The sequence below is a fragment of the Callithrix jacchus genome, chromosome 12, assembly GCF_049354715.1.
Source record: "Callithrix jacchus isolate 240 chromosome 12, calJac240_pri, whole genome shotgun sequence".
Classification (NCBI taxonomy): Eukaryota; Metazoa; Chordata; class Mammalia; order Primates; family Cebidae; genus Callithrix; species Callithrix jacchus.
Window position 1 is genome coordinate 42589229 of NC_133513.1, and position 19829 is coordinate 42609057.

A 19829-nucleotide genomic window follows, 5' to 3' on the forward strand; every position below is an offset into this window, starting at 1 on the left:
CCAGGAGGCGGAGGTTGCAGTGAGCTGAGACTGCACCATTGCACTCCAGCCTGGGCAATAAGAGTGAAACTCAGTCTCAAAAAAAAAAAGGTTAAAAAGGAAAAGCTGATAATAACAGTAATTATGATTTCACAAGACAAAAAAATCACTCTGCAATGAATTTTTTTACACTTTCCAGAACGTGTTTTTACGTTCCTTTTACCTTTTGGTTTGGATGACCTAGTTGCAGGGAGTTCAGAATTCAGCTTCTTTTTTTGCGGGTGGGGTGGGGACCGGACCTTGCTCTGCTGCTTAGGCTGAGTGCAGTGGCAGACACAGCTTACTGTATGTAGCCTCAACCTCCTGGGCTCAGGTAATCCTTCCACCTCAGCCTTCTGAGTAGCTGAGACCACAGGTGCACATCACCATGCCCAGCTAGTTTTTGAATTTTTTGTAGAGATAGGATCTCACCATGTTGCCCAGGCTGGTCTCAAACTCCTGGACTGAAGCGATCCTCCCACCCTGGCTTCCCAAAGTACTGAGATTACAGGCATGAGTCACTGTGCCTGGCAACAATTCTGCTTTCTGGTAATTCACAAACATGGTCAATGAACAGTCACCAGGTTCAAAATATCTTATGTCTAAACAGAGGTTTTGGCTTCAAATGGGTATACTAGAAGCCATTTTCCCTTCCTGAGGTTGAGTCATTCCCTTTATCACTTCTGCAAGAAGGGGAGGTAGCCAAGCAGACAGGTACTAATGCTTTTGTATCTAGTAACCATTAGATGTTGGTATAGGGGATACAGGAAGTGGGGATGCCCACTGCTTTGGCTTTGGGGGTCTTGGTCAATTACCCATCCAAGTTTTGCAGTGCTAAGCCACCTTTCTTTCTCTAGAGTCCATTGCTTCTCGATCCCAAGGAGGAAAGTATGAGTTGGGTTGATGTATAACTGCACAGGGCTTGAGGCTCCCTGACACTGTGTTTGTGTGTGAAAGATACCCACATGAAGCTGCAGCATTTTTTCTACCCTCCTACTCCTAACAGATTCAGCCCCTCCTGAGGGGTTGGGTACAATTTCCACTAGGAGTCACAGGTAAGTAATGGGAGCCCCAGGGACATGACATCTCTTTTAAAGAATTCTGAAAATAAAAGTTTTCAGGTAGAAAATATACAATATCTCATGAACTGGCAGTTTGAGAGAACTTCCCTAGTCAATTTTAAAAAGACCCCATCTCTAGACAGACAGACCTCTAGACAGACAATTTATTTACTGTACACATGATCATAAAGAGCATATTCTGAAGCTGCACATACTTTTTGGTCTTCTGTAAAAGTGACAAATTATATTTAGGGGAGTACGCTTAGAACTATGTTTATATAATTGGTTCTCAAATTGCAAAATAAATGTACTCATTATTAAACTTTTAGAATGCAAACTTACACCCAAGCTTTCTTGCCTCTCCTACCTTATTTCTTCATTTCGTTTATTATTACTAACTTTACATTATACGTGTGTTTATTATCTGGCTTCCCTACCTGGCAAGTTAGTGCCATGAGGGTAGACTTTATTTTGTTTGCTGCTTTAATTCCTGGTTCCTAACATAGAAAAGGCATATATTAGGCACTCAAATACATGCTGAATGAATATATGAATGCTTTGACTCTTAAAATTTAAGAAAGAAAGAAAAGCTGTGGCCACAAAAAATTCTGACATACATGTAAGTTTTAAACAATTTACCATAAGCCTCTATACATACCACGAAATAATTAAAAAGTATACAAAACTGAGGATGGGGGTGATGGGGAGATGATGGTCAAAGGGTACAAAGCCTCAAGTAGACAAGAGGAATAAGCTTTTTTGAGACAGACTGCACAACATGGTGAATACAGTAAATAATAATAGATTGTTACACTTGACCCAACGTGAGTAGCTCATACTTGTAATCCCAGCACTGGAAGGCTGAGGTGGGAGGATCACTTGAGCTCAGGAGTTTGAAGCCAGCCTGGCCAACATACTGAGAACTTATTTCTGCAACAACAACAAAAAGCACTGCATATTTCAAAACCACTAAGAGTAAATTTCAGCTGTTCTCATCACAAAATATGATTATTTGCAATTATTTCCAGTGGTGAATGTGTTAATTAGTTTGACTTAATTATGCCATGCTGTAGCCACAGATCATAAAATTACTTTGTACCCCATAAATATGTATCTGTAATTTGTCAATTTACAATTTAAAAAATGAAAAAATTTAAAAAGAATTTCCAGTCAGATGAGGTCCACAGAAAAGGAAGAAAATAGTAAAATTTGTAAATAACATTAAGATGAATCATTTGTATTTCATGGCAGGAGGGTCGCTTGAGCCCAGGAGTTGCAGGCTACAGTAAGTGACTCTCAGGTCCCTGTATTCCACCCCAGCAACAGAGCCAGACCTTTTCTCAAAAAAAAAAAAAAAAAAAAAAAAAAAAAAAAAAAAAAAACACAAAAATAAAATAAAATAAAATTGTTTAAACACAAAAATGTGCTTTTCAAATTATTCAAAATGCTTCTAAGTAATACCACATATTATTTAATGATAACTACACTAAGCCTGGAAAACGGTCAGGCACTGGGCCCAGGCAAGCCAGCCTGCATCATCTGCTTGCGTGGAGGGGTGCTGGGGTGCTAACGCTGCTCTCCTAGGATAGGTGTCAAGATTGAGAGGAACAGTGCACATGGGGCATCTGGCACAGTGCCCTGCAAGTGTTCAATACTCAAATCTCAACCATTACCACTTCTATAACAAGTATTAGAAAGTAATGGCATGTAACAAAGCAATTAAAAAGTCTAAACTGATAGGAGTTTGAACAAATGGTTTAATAAACCTTGGTTTCATTACTTTTATATAAATTTCATTACTTCTACATAGATGAGGTGGTAAAACAATGTATTAAGAACTAGTATTTCTTCTCTCACACATAAATCACTTTTTTCATTGCTCTTTTAAGAGCCTGGGGAAGTCATCACTACATTATTTTTAATTTTCCTTGCTTTCTTAAGTGGAGGAAAAGTTACTTTCTTTTTAACTTAGAGACTTAAAAAGTTTTAACTTGCATTTAGTGGGGAGCTAAAAACTGCTGGAACCAATGATATTCATAAATCAAACCGAAGCATTCAAATGGCAAGCCTAATATTCTAGAAATAGATGCTATTAAAAATCCTCCTTCCACACAATAGTATAAACAAAATGTCCATTTTATTATAAGTCATGGATGATATGAGTCAGAAACTGTGTGTGCGTAACAAAAGGCATGTTCACTGGATGAAACCCAGGAATTCTTGTTTGTAAAGTGAGATTTTCTTTACCAGCTACACCCATTTAGACAGCTCAACTGCTAAACAGTGAAGAGAGGCAGTTTCACAAATTATCTCTCATACCACAGGCATTTTCTGTAGGTTATCAACCAATGAAGAACATTTAGTGAACAGAAGCATGGGAGGAGCTATAAGGAAAGCACCAGCTTAGAGGAATAAGCCCCAGAGCAGGTAGAGTGGGGACAGGGAGGGGATAGAAACTAACACAAGTGACATTGCCTGGGCTAAATAAGAAACATGTGCACCCATTAATAAAATACTCTGCAGCAATACTTGAGACAAAACAATCTCAAGTAAAACACGATATACTCACACACAGAAAAAGCCATTGCTCTTCCTTCTCTGGGTTTGGAAACCAAAGGTAACTACCAAAAATATACTGTCATCTGAAAATTCTTAACTACATTCCAATGGACACTAAGAGATTTAAGTAAGAGGCTACACTCAGTGGCTTATGCCTATAATCCCAGCACTTTGGGAGGCCAAGGTGGGCGGCTCATTTGAGGTTAGGAGTTTGAGACCAACTTGGCCAACATGGTGAAGCCCCATCTTTACTAAAAATACAAAAACTAGCTGGGTGTGGTAGCATGCTCCTGTTGCTCCAGCTACTCAGGAGGCTAAAGAGGAGGCTGCAATGAGTAGAGATTGTACCACTCCATTCCAGCCTGGGTGACAGTGTGAGACTCTGTTTCAAAAAAATTAAAAAATAAAATATAAAAAATGAATATGACTGCAAAAAGGAAGGTACACTACTTAACTCAATGGATTGGGAAAATTTAGCACAACTAATGTGAAGAGAATGTGAAGGGCAAAATGACGTGACATGTACCTCAAAGCTCTGAAAGGCAGGGAAAGCCTAGCATTTTTGAATGTCTACTATCATTCAAATATACTCAATTTGAAGTTGTTCAATAAAGTCAGATAAGTGGTAAATGCACATACACAGAAAATATTAAAATATTTAAGCAAAGATGAAGCAAAAAGGATCTTATGTGCTTGAATATTGTCACTTTTTATAAAACAAGTCTTTCCTCCTTCAGCAGAGAAGGCTGAAGGTGAACAGAACCAGAGATCAAACGGGGCACAGAACAGAAACCAGAAGGACGAAGGAAGAGATGTTTTATTGCAGAAATGGAGGAAAGTAAATTAAGATATTTTTGTATCCCAAAGTCTTAGAGGGTTGGGCATGGTGGTTCATGCCTGTAGTCCTAGCGCATTTGGAGGCTAAGGCAGGGTAACTTGAGCTCAGGAATTTAAGAACAGCCTGGTCAACATGGTAAGACCCCATCTCTAGACAGACAGACAGACAGTCAGACACACACACACACAGACACACACACACACACCCCTTAAAACTCTGTTAGACTCCATTGATGCAGTATTAGTGTTTGGGAAAAGATTAACTGGGTCTTTGGTTGACTGTGCTAGTAGGAATTAAGGTAAATACTTCTAACAAAGAGCAGGAGTTCATGGCTGGCTAAGCTAGACAGTGAATGGGCTCGGTACACAGGTGTGGACCACAGAACTGATGCCATTAGAACAGGGCCTAAAAATCAAGGCCACACTGCTGACAAAGTAATCTGTGCATCCAGTTCACCAGAGCAAACTAAAGACACACTACCCATGACCTTTATTATTTATCAATCTCAGTAAAGCTGAAGGGAAGGGCTAGGGATAGAATAATATACGTATTACAATGGGAACATTAAAATCATTCCGTCTACTCTCAACAGAAACCAACTAAACAGTTATTTTATGTTAACTGGTATCCAGATGTTTACAAAGAATATTAATGATATGCAGATATCTGCAACTATATACAGAACAAAGCACTGTTCTGATTTTTAACTGAATTACCACAGATATTCCTTAGATTGCTCAAGTCTAATGAGCTGTGCATACTAAGTTTCTCTAGGAGAAATAAATATCAAAAGCAAAAACTAGCTTAAGTTGCTATAGTGATGAAGAAAACAAACCAGCTCATTACTTTTAAAAAGACTCAGTGAAAACCACAATAGACTAGCTTGAATTTTTCTTCCTTTTCCTAGCTGACTCAAAGGCAAACACACAAAAGCCTCCAGCTAGAGTCACTGTTTTTTATAATTAATCATTAACAAAACATTTATGAAAATTCAGATGGTTTTAAAATTACTTGAACCTGGTTCTCTTAATAGGGTTTGATTTAGTCAACAAAAATCTGATTGCCAGCTATTATTTTCTCACTTTTCAAGAACTATTTATTCAATAACCAAGAGTTTTTCCACAAGCACAGAATCCCCAGAAAATAAAAAAGGCCTCAGAACTCAATATTCATGCATTAGCACTCTTACCACTTGCTCCTCAGAACGTATTTTTTCACTTAATATTAATGTACCTTCTAACCCACAATAATGTAGTGTAACTTAATTTAAAATGAGGAGAGTAGGTTAAAACCAGGGAGGAACCATGTAATGACCATCTGAAATACTATGTCTCAGATAAAAATTTAGACATTCAGCATGAGGAAGGAGCACTGCTGAAAAAAATTATATACTTCAGGCCGGGCATGGTGGCTCATACCCGTCATCCCAGCACTTTGGAAGGCTGAGGTGGACAAATCAGTTGAGGTCAGGAGTTTGAGACCAGCCTGGCCAACATGGTGAAACCCCATCTCTACTAAACATACAAAAAAAATTATCTGGGCATGGTGGCGCGCACCTATAATCCCAGCTACTGGGAAGGCTGAGGCAGGAGAATCACTTGAACCCAGGAGACAGAGGTTGCAGTGAGCTGAGATCATGTCACTGCACTCCAGCCTGGGCGACAGACTGAGACTCCAACTCAAGAAAAAAAAGAAAGAAAAATTATACATTTTGATTGCTTTAGCAGCATCAATGTACTGTTCTATAAATGTAGGCAAATACTGTCTTAGATTTTTAATCCATTGTGAAACTTTTATTTTAACCTGAATACATTTTGAAGAGATAACTAAGCTTTCTGGGAAGCAAATGTTTAGCTGATACTAGAAAAATATAACTTATTGACAGATCAAGGAAAAATATTTTATTTTCATTAAAAATTTAAAATTGGCTGGGCACGGTGGCTCAAGCCTGTAATCCCAGCACTTTGGGAGGCCGAGGTGGGCGAATCACGGTCAAGAGATCGAGACCATTCTGGCCAACATGGTGAAACCCCGTCTCTACTAAAAGTACAAAAAAATTAGCTGGGCATGGTGGTGTGTGCCTGTAGTCCCAGCTACCTGGGAGGCTGAGGCAGAGGTTGCTGTGAGCTGAGATAGAGCCACGGCACTCCAGCCTGGCACCTGGCAACAAAAAACAAACAAACAAAATAAATGCAAAAAACAAACAAACAAAATAAATGCAAAAAGAAAGCTGAAGACTCCCTTGACTACCACTTGTGACCCCACTCTTCTCCTTAGGAGTGCCTATTCTTAGCAATTTAAGTGTATATCCTCCCAAACCATGTTCCCTGCAATTATATATGTACATATCCACAATACATAAAGCTTTGTTTTGTGTTAGGTATTTAACTTACAGCCTGATGAATTGAAGATTATGCATTAAAAGAAGGATCTTATTAATTTTCTTGGTAGATTCTTTTATTCTGATCTTGATTAACAGTAAACTTAGCCGCACTTTCACACCAAACAGGTCTTGGAAATGGAAATGATGCTAGTTAAAGTGGTGAATATAAAGTTGGATTTAGTAAAAGATAACAGTAACAATAAAAGGTTTAAAGGGATAAAGTCTTGAAACCTCTGCTATCCAGTTTCATATAAATTATTCACAAGTCTAGGTGATATTTGAGATGAGTCTTAAGAGAGGAAGAGGAATCCTAGGGAGGAGGAGGCAAGGTATGGACAGGCAGAGGGACTGCCAATGCAAGGGCAGGATGGAGAGAAGTATGTGCCTGGATTTCCAATTTTAACTAAGGATAATTTTACACCAGATCTCCTTTATTTTAAAAATCCAATCATTTTTGCTAATAACCCTTGTTGGTCTCTGATAATATCTTTTTTTTTTAAACCACTCTCTCAGGCTAGAAATTTTGCAGTTATCTTTGCCTCTTCTCTCCTTTGTCCTGTAAATCCTACCTGTCGGGAATACGTTACTGTCCCTTCTTCAGAACGTTTTATCTTTCTTTTTCATTCTCTGCTATTAATGGTAACTTCATACTCAGTTCCACTGCTGCCTAGCTTTCTGTGCCCTGCTAGGTTCATCATTATCCATCCAACAAACATAAAAGGAAAACTGTTTCTACTCACACACTTCTGATACCAAATGTGTGGGTTTTTCACACTAAGCAGTTTTCCAGTTATCTGTAGATATAAACTGGTGTTCTGCAATTCAGTTCTGACACCAGTACCAGAGTTAGCACAGACCCCATAGCTAAAGGGCTCACCAGACTGTTCTCTACTTCAAATGCCAGTTGCATGTCCTGGGGGTCAGGGCATCCAGACTTCTGTCCAACTTGGCTACAAACTGGGGTGTTCCCATGACCCCCTCTTCAGGTTCAATAATTTGTTATAAAGGTTCACAGAACTCAGGGAAATGTTACTTATGTAAAGGATCCAAATTAACAACCACAAGAAGAGGTACATAGGGCCCTGTCTGGAACGTCCCCAGTGCAGGAGCTTCTGTTCCCTCTGGAATTGGGCGTGCACCACCCTACCCATACATGGATGCATTCACCAACCTGGAAGCTGTGTGAACTCTCCCCATAGTCCATCCATTGGTTAGGGTTTGTATGGAGGTTCCATTATGAGGGCATGACTGATTGCTGATTAAACTCAATCTTCAGCCCCTTTCCCATCTCCAGAGGTCAGAGGGTGGGGCTGAAAGTTCCAAACTTCTAATTATGGCTTGGTCTTTTTGATGACCAGACCCGACCTTGAAGATACCCAGAAGCTCACCAAGAGTGTCCTAGGCTCCTATCACTCAGGAAATCGCACAAGATTCAGGAGCTCTGTGTTGGGAACCAGGCAAAGAGAACAAATATATTTACTGTCACAAGTCCTTATTTCTCATTATTTACAAATGTAGTTTGTCCTCATGACCCCCTCACATATAGTTCCACTTCCTACCTTGGCTGAAGCCACATCCCCTCTTAATCTGAAATGGTCTTATCCAACTCCTATCCAGCCTTCTCTATTCCCACATAAAGACTGTCCGTGGAGCTCGGTGGCTCACACCTGTAATACCAACACTTCTGGAAGGCCAAGGTGGGTGGATCACAAGGTCAGGTGTTCGAGACCAGCCTCAAACTAACATACTGAAACCTCATTTCTACAAAAAATACAAAAATTAGCCAGGCGTGGTGGCATGTGCCTGTAATCTCAATTACTGAGGAGGCTGAGGCAGGAGAATCCCTTGAACCCAGGAAGTGGAGGTTGCAGTGAGCTGAGATCACGCCACTGCACTCCAGCCTGGGTGCGGAGCGAGACTCTGACTCAAAAACAAACAATAACAACAAAAATTTACTTGGAAGAAGTAAACATTAGCCACCAAGTCTCAAAACTATCTGTTTCCCTTACAGAGATTATTACTAGATTGTTGCTTTGCTTCAACCTGGAGAATTTTAACTTAGAAAACTCAGGTATAAGGTTGCTTGCTCTTGAGGGAAGGTGAGATATAGAAAGCTGAAGGTTGGAAACAGGATGGAGAGAAGCAGATGAGGAATCAATGGGAGAGAAGACAGGTTAGTGGGGAAGAGGAAGAAGAGTGTGCTAAAATATGTTTAAGAGGGAAGGACAAAATCTCATAGGGATTACCCAAAGCATTTAAAAAAATCTCAATCACCTAATATATTCTGTGTTTCTAAGACCAGAGTGGGACCACAAAGGCTAAAGTTCTTAGATGTTAAAAAAAAAGAAAGAAGACCTACTGAAACCCCTCTTAAAATGCAAATTTTCTGCAAACAAGGGTGATTAATGAGTAGACAGATCTTGTGTTGTCTTGAACACAAAGCATGGAAGGCTACAGCATCCATATTCTGCTGATGATCTGTTTAGTATACTGTTTATTATCTTAAGCATACTAAAATATTTAAGGGCTTTCATAACTATATAATCTTCCCTAATCCAGAAAGCCTTTCAAATTGCTGAAGATAATACATTTATCACTTTGTAGATGCCAATTTTCTTTGATGTTCTATCATCTTGCAATGCAACAGTTTATTAGCTACAATTTAGTTTCTCTATGTTTATATGATGGCAGTAAATAGGACGCTTTTTTGTAAATGGGATAAATGGAACAGGAAATTGTATCTTACACTCTAGTACAAACAAGTGCCACAATAACAGTACTTTCGTATGGCTGACCCGATTTGTTGCTAGGTTCTATATTTTGGCATTAAAACTGCTGTGGCAACAAGAGAAAGAGGACTGACAAACTATGGTAAACCAGATGCTTCATTGAGTTTGTGGAGCTGTGACTTACAAAAACAGGAGAGGGCTGGGCACCTCAAGAACCCAAGTAAAGGATTTCAGAGACCAAATCAGACCCCACAGAAAACCACACACACTGGTTTATCATACACCTTTTAAAGGACTGGCAAATACTGCCAACAAGATAGTAAAAAATAAACTGATGACCGTTTTAAGAAAACGATGCAACTCAATATTTGCTATACATTGCCTCTTCCTCCAACATTCTTATTTGCCTTTCTCAGGAGTCTGAACTTGTATTCCTGGTTTGGAGATTAAGGGAGTGGTAGGAAGAAGGCAGGCAATGTAGGAGATTTGTGCATTTTATACAATTTTGAAGCTGGAAAGGAAATCAGAGGTCAAAGTGGTTCAAACACTGGTTTTGGGGGAGGAAACCAGAGCTCCAAAGTCCTAGAAGTGGGTGGACTAAATGCAAATTTAGCAAATCATTAAATCCTTGGAGGCAACCTTTATCCCCGCCTGCTGGGAACACCGGCAACGCTCAAGCCTTTCCGGTTCAGAGAGGATTTTAAAAAATCCTTAGAAGTCAGCGGGCATAATCGAAAGAGCACAGAACCAGGTTTACCGAGAAAAGCCTAGCTCTATATCCTCCGTGCTTCTCAGCCAATCTATCTCCAAGAAGACTCCTCACCTCCCTGGGCTCTTTATTCCGCATAATTTTTCTTTTTCACAGTAGGCAAAAGTGGTTTTGTCCTTTCTATTTTAGGTTATTAAGGAGGCACGGTGCAATGTATTGGGGGAACAAAGGAAAAAAGCTCCTATTTGTTCGAAGAAAGCAATCTGACTACAGAGGCCAAATCTACAGACATTCAATGATTTAAACTACAAGATAACCCGGTGACTACCAAACAGTATCTGACCCCCTTTTTCACGTTCTGTATCTTTGCTGAAGCTGAAATCTGGTGCTAGCCAGTACACACCCCCAGAGCTATTTCATTCCATTGGCCGTCCGCAGCCTACACCCTGTAGATGTACTGTCAGGATGCCCGGTGTCTATTTCTCAGAGATATTACACTGCTAATTTTTTTTGTGTTTTTCCTTTTTTTGGGGGGGTATAAAACAACCTGTCAGAATGGGAAAATTACTTAATTGAAACGATTAACGCGCGATTAGAAAATTCCTTTGGTTAATAAAACTCTAAATTTCAAACATAGAAGCCAGGTCATTTTCTATGTTCCTATATCATCTGTCAGTGTTGGGACAGGCGTGAAGAAAAATCAGAAAACAATTTGATAGTTTGCATTTAGGGGAGGGTCACAGAAGCCCAAGAACATTAACGAGGCATTATCACACGGGCCAGTCATTCCCTTTCCTAGCAGTGCATTTCCGCAGGACCCGCCGACAACGGGACCACAAGGAGACCCGTGCAGCGTCTACTCAGCCGGCAATCTCAGCATTTGCAGAGGCCCGGGGTGACAGCGCGGGGGAGGGGGCAGGCCAACGGCATGATGGTTTTAAGGTGGAAAAAATTACCCTCCACAGAGCCAGGCACATCCAAGGCGGGGTGACCTGGGAGGGGACTGTGGGAGGGGGACGCCGCCCTCCCCAGCTGGGCTGGGCTGAGCAGCGGCCCCGCACAGGCAGGAGGCCGAAGAGGCAGGGCGGAGGGGAGGCAGGAAGGGCGGGACGGGGCCCGGCCGGCGCTCACCTCCCTTGCAGGGCGTGCGGTGCTGGCTGTGCTGGGCCCGGTAGCCTTCGATGACCTCCCAGGAGCCGTCGTCTCGCCGGATGGGGAAGGAGAGGCTCAGCACATGGTTGCAGGGCTTGATGATCCGCAGGATGCCGCGCACCCGGTTCCGCTTCTGTTCCTCGCTCTCCCGGGTCCTCAGATCCTCCACCAGCTTGTCCTCCACAATGCTGGCGCCGCGGTCGAAGAAGCCCTCCACCATCTTGAAGAAGTTGGGGTCGTCCTCACGGTCGGCCACCGCTTCGCTGTAGTGGCGCCGGGCGGCCAATGCGAGCCCCTGCTGCGGGGCGGCGGCGGGCTGTCCCCGGGCCCGGCCCAGCAGCGCGGCCGAGTCGGCAGCCGCCGCGCCCAGGGCAGCGGGCCCGGCCCGGGACAGCAGAAGCGCTTCGCCCAGGTAGCGGTACATGGCGGCGGGCGGAGGCGAGGTGCTAGATGGGCGCGGAACAGGCGCGCTTTCTAAGAGTCCCCACGACGAGGGAGGAAGGGCCCGGCGCGGGATGCCCTTTTAAGCCGCAGCTTCCTGCCTGTCCGGCTGTCCCCTCCCCTCGGGCGCTTGCCACCTAACGGGGAGGACGGACTTCGGGGGCCGGGCGCCGCCCAGGGCGCCGGGCCTCCGCCTTCGCCGCCGCTTCGCCCGGCCTTGCAGGCGGCGGCGCGTGCCGGCGGGGCGTCGGGGGCGCGCAAGCGCGGGCGGGCTCGGCGCGCATGCTCGCGCGCCCCGGGGGAGGAGCAGCCTCGCGGGCGGCGGGATCTGGAGCGAGGCCGCCCCCTCCTCGGGCTGGGCTCTCAGGTCAGTGCGCAGCAGGGGTAGCCCGGGACAGGGGGGAGGTGGGGAGTGGGGCTGGTCTGTGGGGCGCTGAGAGGTCGAGTCCGGGGGAGCGCAGCGCGGGTGAGGCCTGGCGGTCTGGCCGCGGGCCGGGGCGAGTGAGTCACGGGCGCCCCTCCTGCCGCGCGCCCTCGCAATAGGCGGCCCACACGGGACTTTCTTCTGGCGGCCTCAGGCCAGGGCTGGGTGCACGGGGCGCTGGGACTTGGGCAGGGAAGCGAGGCGGAGCCGCCGGCGCAGAGGGCCGGACTTAGGGCTCTGCAGGGCTGCGGAGAACCGCGCGACATCCGGAGTTGGATTGTGCGTGGCTGGCGGGAGCTGGAAAGGAGTCACTCGCTCACGGACTCTGACCACGCGAGCTTTTCTTGAACCACTGAACTGCTCTGCAGTGTGGAGATCACATAGTTAGGCACATAGTGGTTGTGTCGCCCACAGCACTGACTGCTTTACCTTTGCAGACAGAGGCTCTGGGCCGGCGCGGTGGCACACGCCTGTAGTCCCAGCACTTTGGGAGGCCGAGGCGGGAGGATGGCTTAAGCCCAGGAGTTCGAGGCTGCAGTGAGCTACTATCGCTCCACTGCACCCCAGCCTGGGCGACAGAGGGAGACCTTGTCTCTTAGAAAAAAAAAGAGGTTCTGAAATAGTCTAAAATAAAACAAGGAAACTGTAGAAATGCGAAATGCCCCCAGGAAATTGTTTCTCAGGACTTTATTTGTTAAATGATTCAGTATATGATTTATTTTTTATTTATTTTTTTGAGATGGATTCGCGCTCTGTCGTCCACGCTAGAGTGCAGTAGTGCCACTCAGCTCCGCCCCTCTGGTTCCAGCCATTCTACCTCCTTAGCCTCCCGGTTAGCTGGGATTGTAGACCCACCCCACCTCGCCCTGCTAATTTTTGTATTTTTAGTAGAGACGAGGTTTTGCCATGCTGGCAGGCTGGTGTCTCCAACGCTTGACCTCAAGTGATCCACACGCTTTGGCCTCCCAAAGTGCTGGGATTACAGGCATGAGCCACCAAACCCAGCCCTAGTATATGATTTATAAACTTTAAGCTATATGGGTTCAGTTATATACTTATATATATTTGATAGGAAATGCTAAAATTACACATTCCTGTGGATAACTTTGGTGCTTTTAAAACTAATTCCGGCTGGGCGCTGTGGCTCACGCCTGTAATCCCAGCACTTTGGGAGGCCGAGGCGGGTGGATCACGAGGTCAAGATATCGAGACCATCTTGGTCAACGTGGTGAAACCCCCGTCTCTACTAAAGACACAAAAAATTAGCTGGGCATGGTGGCGCGTGCCTGTAATCCCAGCTACTCGGAAGGCTGAGGCAGGAGAATTGCCTGAACCCAGGAGGCGGAGGTTGCGGTGAGCCGAGATCGCGCCATTGCACTTCAGCCTGGGTAACAAGAGCGAAACTCCGTCTCAAACAAAAGAAAACAAAACAAAAAAACTAATCCCAGGGGCCGAGGCAGGCGGATCGCTTGAGCCCAGGGACTTGAAGACTAGCCTGGCTCGTCTCTATAAAGAAAATAAAAAGGGCCGGGCTTGGTGGCTCACGCCTGTAATCCCAGCACTTTGGGACGCCGAGGCGGGCCTTGGCCTAAGGTAGGGAGTTCGAGACCAGCCTGACCCACATGAAGAAACCCCGTCTCTACTAAAAATACAAAATTAGCCTGGCGTGGTGGCCCATGCCTGTAATCACAGCCACTCGAGAGCCTGAGGCAGGAGAATCTCTTGAACCCGGGAGGCGGAGGTTGCGGTGAGCCGAGATCCCGCCATTGCACTCCAGCCTCGAAACAAGAGCGAAACTCTGTCTCATAATAAAAAAAAAAGTAATAAAAAAAATATATATGTACATATATATAAAGCTCTAATGACAGTCGTTAAGATGAGCTGCCAAACGCCACATTACTAGCGTTAGCAGTACTTGGGTGGTTTTAAAATGGCACCCATTTGACCTGCCAAACCACTGTGCTTCCTGATATGCCCACGTTATTCATCTTTTAAAATATGGAAGAGAAAGTTCTTAGTTCTCGAAATACTGTGTTAGGGCCAGGTGCGGTGGCTCAGGCCTATAATCCCAGCACTTTGGGAAGCGGAGGCGGGTGGATCACGAAGTGAGGAGATGGAGACCATCTTGGCAAACCTGGTGAAACCCTGTCTTTACTGAAAATCCAAAAATTAGCTGGGTGTGGTGGCACGTGCCTGTAATCCCAGCTACTTCAGAGGCTGACGCAGGAGAATCACTTGAACCCAGGAGGTGGAGGTTGAAGTGAGCTGAGCTTGCGCCACTGGTCTCCAGCCTGGCGACAGCGAGACTGTCTCAAAAAAAGAAAGAAAAATTGTGTAAAATATAAGGTGACAGCCGGGAGCGGTGGCTCAAGCCTGTAATCCCAGCACTTTGGGAGGCCGAGGCTGGCGGATCACGAGGTTAAGAGATCAGGACCATCCTGGCCATGGTGAAACCCCGTCTCTACTAAAAATACAAAAATTAGCCGGGTGTGGTGGCACGCGCCTGTGGTCCCAGCTACTAGGGAGGCTGAGGCGGAAAAATAGCTTGAACCCAGGCGGAGGTTGCAGTGAGCCGACATTGCGCCACTGCATTCCAGCCTGGTGACAGAGTAAGACTCCGTCTCAAAAAAAAAAAAAAATACATACATATATATATATATATACATGTATATACGTATATACATGTATATATATGTATATACGTATATACATGTATATATATGTATATATATATATATAGTGACAACCCTGATCTGTTAAACTAATTCATGTATCTCAGTGTACTCTCAAAAATTATCTTTTCATACAGGTGGAGCTTATATTTTACCGTATTTGCTAAATACATGATAGTCATTAATCGTATTTCCACTGTGTTTTTCAGTGAAAAATAGACTCTGACCTGAATCCTGAATTTTCGTTGATGGTCAAAAGATTAAGGTATTGAATTTCCTTTTTATTAGATGAATTACCGTTTTACTCTTTTACATTGCAATCCCCAACCCTGCAAAAAAAAAAAACTGCAAAGCTTCAGAATAACATGATTAGCATCAGTAAACATATGGAAATATTTTTCTTTTTTGATTAAATTATTTAGTATGTTCTGAGAAAAATGGTTAAAAGCTTAGTTTATCATTTTCGTTTATCTGTCTCTTTTTTTTTTAATAACCGTAGCCTTCAGAATAATAAATGTTTAACTTGGGCCGGGCGTGGTGGCTCACGCCTGTAATCCAAGCACTTTGGAGGCTAAGGCAGGCGGATCACTTCAGGTCGGGAGTTCAAGACCAGCCTGACCAACATGGTGAAACCCCGTCTTTTAAAAAATAAAAAATAAATAAATAAATGTTTAACTTGATTCCTCTGTGGCTTGTTCACCTGAATTCAAGAAAGTGGAATTGGGATGGACAAGGTGGCTCATACCTGTAATCCCAGCACTTTGGGAGGCTGAGGCAGGTGGACCACTTGAGGTCAGGAGTTCAAGACCAGCCAGACCAACATCATGAAATTCTGTCTCTACTGAAAATACAAAAATTAGCCAAGCATGTTGTGGGGCATATAAAAATTAGCCAGGTGTAGTGGGGAGTGCTTGTAGTCCCAGTTACTTGGGAGGCTAAGGCAGGAGAATCACTTGATCCAGGGAGATGGAGGTTGCAGTGAGCTGAGATCATGCCATTGCACTCCAGCCTGGGTAACAGAGTGAGACTCCATTTCAAAAAACAAAACAAACAAAAAAACCCGCAGGATTGAAGAAGCTTTGGAAGAGGTAAGGAATATTTTCTATTGAGAATCTTCTATGTATAGGTGCCTTACAAACTGGTTTTATGAGTACCCTGTGAAATAGATGCTTTTATTTTTAAAATCATTATGTTGTTTTTTATTGTTGTTGTTTGTTTTTTGAGGCAGTCGTTGCCCAGGCTGAAGTGCAGTGGTGCAGTCTCAGCTCACTGCAGCCTCTGCCTCCCAGGTTCTAGGAATTCTCCTGCCTCAGCCTCCCAAGTAGCCAGGATTACAGGCATCCACCACCATGCCCGACTAATTTTTTTGTATTTTTAGTAGAGACAGGGTTTTGCTGTGGTGGCCAGGCTGTTCTCAAACTCCCAGCCTCAAGTGATCTACCCGCCTTGGTTTCCCGAAGTGCTGAGATTATAGTTGTTGAGCTGCCGTAACTGGTCGTTAACGTTTTAAAATTACATACAAGTTGTTAAAAAAAATGTGAACAGTAGAAATAGGTTTAAAAAAAAAAAACAGAATGAAATTATCCATCCCTTCCCCCATTTAGTGAATATTTGGAGGAGTATTTCACACTAAAGTAGGTATTATAATTCCTAATTTATTCGAAGCGGGGAATGAGGCCCACAGAAATGAAACAAATTGTTGATGATCACCAAGCTGGTAAATAGGCTAAGATTCAGAACTGTGTATCTGACTCCAAAGTTAAACTATTTGTACTATTCCAAGAATTATTTTAAGTATTTGTTCCATTTAGTTGGAAATTATTTACTGTGATGTAAAATCTAATGAGTTTCAACTTTACATTTATGATTGCTTTTGTAAAATCTACATACAATTTTCAAAGTAAAGTTTTTTATTTTTGTTTTTTGAGACAGAGTCTCACTCTGTCACTCAGACTGGAGTACAGTGGCATGGTCACGGAGGCAATCCTCCTACCTCAGCCTCCTGAGTAGCTAGGACCTTAGATCCTCCCATCTCAACCTCCTGAGTAGATTGGACTATAGGCGCCTGCCGCCATGCCCAGCTAATTTTTGTATTTTTGATAGAGGTGGGGTTTCACCATGTTGTCCAGGCTGGTCTCGAACTCTGCCTCAGCCTCACAAAGTGCTGGGATTACAGGTGTGAGCCACCATGCCCAACACAATAAAGTTTAATTATTCATAGACCAAAATTTAGCTTGAAGGGATGGGTTTTCTGCCTTTGAGATTTATATGAATTTTCCTTAGCTGGTTTAAAATTCCAGGTCTGTTCTTCTTGACCCATAGCATGCTTTTTTCTCTCTTAAAAATATTTTAGAAGAAGATTGTTAGGATTTAGAAAAACATAGCATATAAATGCATGAACCATTCATTTAAAAAAATAATTTAATTTGAAAAGATAATACATACTTTCTGCTTTCTGTCTCACTAGATCGGTCTATTTTGGACTTTTCATATAAAAGGAGACATACAGTATGTGGCCCTTTGTGACTCTCTTCTTTCACTTGGCATAGTATTTTAAAGGTTTATACATGTAGCATGTATCAGGTACTTCATTTCTTTTTATGGTTACATAGTTTTTGTTGTATAACTATCATTTTAGAAATCTATTCATCATTGATGGTCACTTGGGTTATTTCCACTTTTTTACTATTTTGAATGATGCTATTATGAACTTTAGTGTGTGCATATATTTTCAGTTCTCTTGGGTGCATTTATACGTAAGAATGGTTCTTCCATGTTTAAATTTTTGAGAAACTGCCAAACTGTTTTCCATAGTGGCTATACCCTTTTAATTTCTACCAGCAATGAATGAAGGTTCCAGATTCTTTATTTTTTCACCAACCCTTGTTGTGTGTCTTTTTGATAATAGTTATCCTAGGGGGTATGAAGTATTTATTTGCAGTTCCTTGATGACTAATAATATTGAGCATCTTTTCATGTGCTTATCGGCCATTTGTATGTCTTGTTTGGAGAAATGTCTATTCAGATCCTTGCTCATTTTTAAGTTGGGTTGTCTTTTATTACTGAGTTGTAAGAGTTTTAAAAATATATTTAGATATAAGTTCCTTACCAGATACATGATTTGAAAATGTTTTTTTCCATTCTTTAGGTTATATTTTCCCATTTTTAATAGTGTCTTTGGAACACAAAAGTTTTTAATTTTGATGAAATCCAATTATAAATGTTTTCTTTTAATATTTATGATTTTGCTTTCATATGTAAGAAATCATTGTCTAATTGGAAATCATGAAGATTTACCCCTTTGTTTTCTTCTAAGCGTTTCATAGTTTTAGCTTTTACATTTTGTTTTGTATCCATTTTGTGTTAATTTTTGTACATAATATGAGAAAAGGATCCAACTTCATTCTCTTCCATGTGGGTATCCAGTTGTCCCAGCACCATTTGTTCAAAAGACTATTTCTTCCCCATTGAATTGTCTTCACACTCAATGAAAAATAAATTGACCTAAACTTGAAACTTTATATTTGGACTGTCAGTTCAGTTCATCCATGTGTCTATCCTTATACCAGTACTATACTATCTTGATTAGTCTAGCTTTGTAGTAAATTTTGAAATTGCAAAATGTGAGTCTTCCAACTTTTTTTTCCCCAAGATTGGTTATTCTATGTCCACATGAATTAGAATCATGTTATCAATTTCTGCAAAGAAGTCAGCAGGAATTTTAATGGGAATTATATTGAATCTATAGATCAATTTGGGAATTAGTGTCAATTTCTACAATATTACATCTTCTGATTCATTAACATGGGATATATTTCTGTTTATTTAGGTCTTTTAAAACTTCTTGCTGGGCGCAGTGGCGTGTGCCTGTAGTCCCAGCTAGGCTGAGGTGGGAGGATCGCTTGAGCCCAGGAGTTCTGGGCTGTAGTAGTGCGCTATGCTGATCGGGTGTCCCCACTAAGTTCGGCATCAATATGGTGACCTCCTAGGAGCGGGGGACCACCAGGTTGCCTAAGGAGGGATGAACTGGCCAAGGTCGGAAACGGAGCAGGTCAAAACTCTGGTGCTGATCAGTAATGGGATTGAGCCTGTGAATAGCCACTGTACTCCAGCCTGGGCAACATAGTGAGACCCCGCCTCTAAAAAAAAAAATAAATAAAAAATAAACTTCTCTCAGCAATGTTTTGTCATTGTCAGAGGATGTTTTTCACTTCTTAATACTGAGTAAGCTAATAGCAGTTCCCAAAATTTATATGAGATGTTAACTCCCAAAATTCTGTAGCGTAACAAGATTGTTTCCTTAGTGGCAAGCATATTCCAGGGTCAGAATAATTTCGAATCAAGTATAGAATTCAAGAGAATCAAGGCTGTAGCAGTAATACTTTGAGTCTGTACACTTGTGTATATTTGGCTTAAATGTTTTAGAAGAATCAGCTGTTAAAATTTTAAGATTAGTCTGTTATTTCAAAATAAAATATGTCATCAATCATCTAATAAAAAAACAACCTTTGTATTTTTTGTTGAATTTATTACTAAGTATTCTTTTTGATGCTATCGTATGAAGATTTATTTATTTAGAAGTAGGGTCTTACTTTGTGGCCCAGGCTGGCCTTGAACAACTGGGCTTAAGACATCTCCTAGGGCCGGATGTGGTGGCTCATGCCTGTAATCCCAGCACTTTGGGAGGCCAAGGCAGGCAGATCACAAGGAGATCGAGACCATCCTGGCCAACGTGGTGAAACCCCATCTCTTAAAAAAAAAAAGCAACATCCTTCTTCCTCAGCCTCTTGAGTAACTGAAAGTACAGGTGTGTGCCACCTCACCTGAATCAGAGTGTTTTTCT

The 19829-nt window shown here is 42.6% G+C and overlaps 2 protein-coding genes across 7 annotated transcripts in view; one reads left to right on the forward strand and one right to left on the reverse strand.

The window, feature by feature from the left end:
• Positions 1 to 11947, reverse strand: part of GLUD1 (glutamate dehydrogenase 1) — a 38953-nt gene extending 27006 nt beyond the window's left edge. Inside the window, exon 1 of the mRNA XM_009009605.5 lies at positions 11429 to 11947. Coding sequence (XP_009007853.2) covers positions 11429 to 11873 — 445 coding nt within the window. The 5' untranslated portion in view covers positions 11874 to 11947. The remainder of the gene's footprint in view (positions 1 to 11428) is intronic.
• Positions 11948 to 12168: 221 nt separating this feature from the next.
• SHLD2 (shieldin complex subunit 2) overlaps positions 12169 to 19829 on the forward strand; it is a 105466-nt gene continuing 97805 nt past the window's right edge. For all 6 annotated transcript variants that reach the window (XR_013524848.1, XM_017978940.4, XM_078345380.1 and 3 more), the window contains exons 1-2: positions 12169 to 12257; positions 15196 to 15251. The gene's annotated coding sequence lies outside the window, so the exon portion shown is untranslated. The remainder of the gene's footprint in view (positions 12258 to 15195; positions 15252 to 19829) is intronic.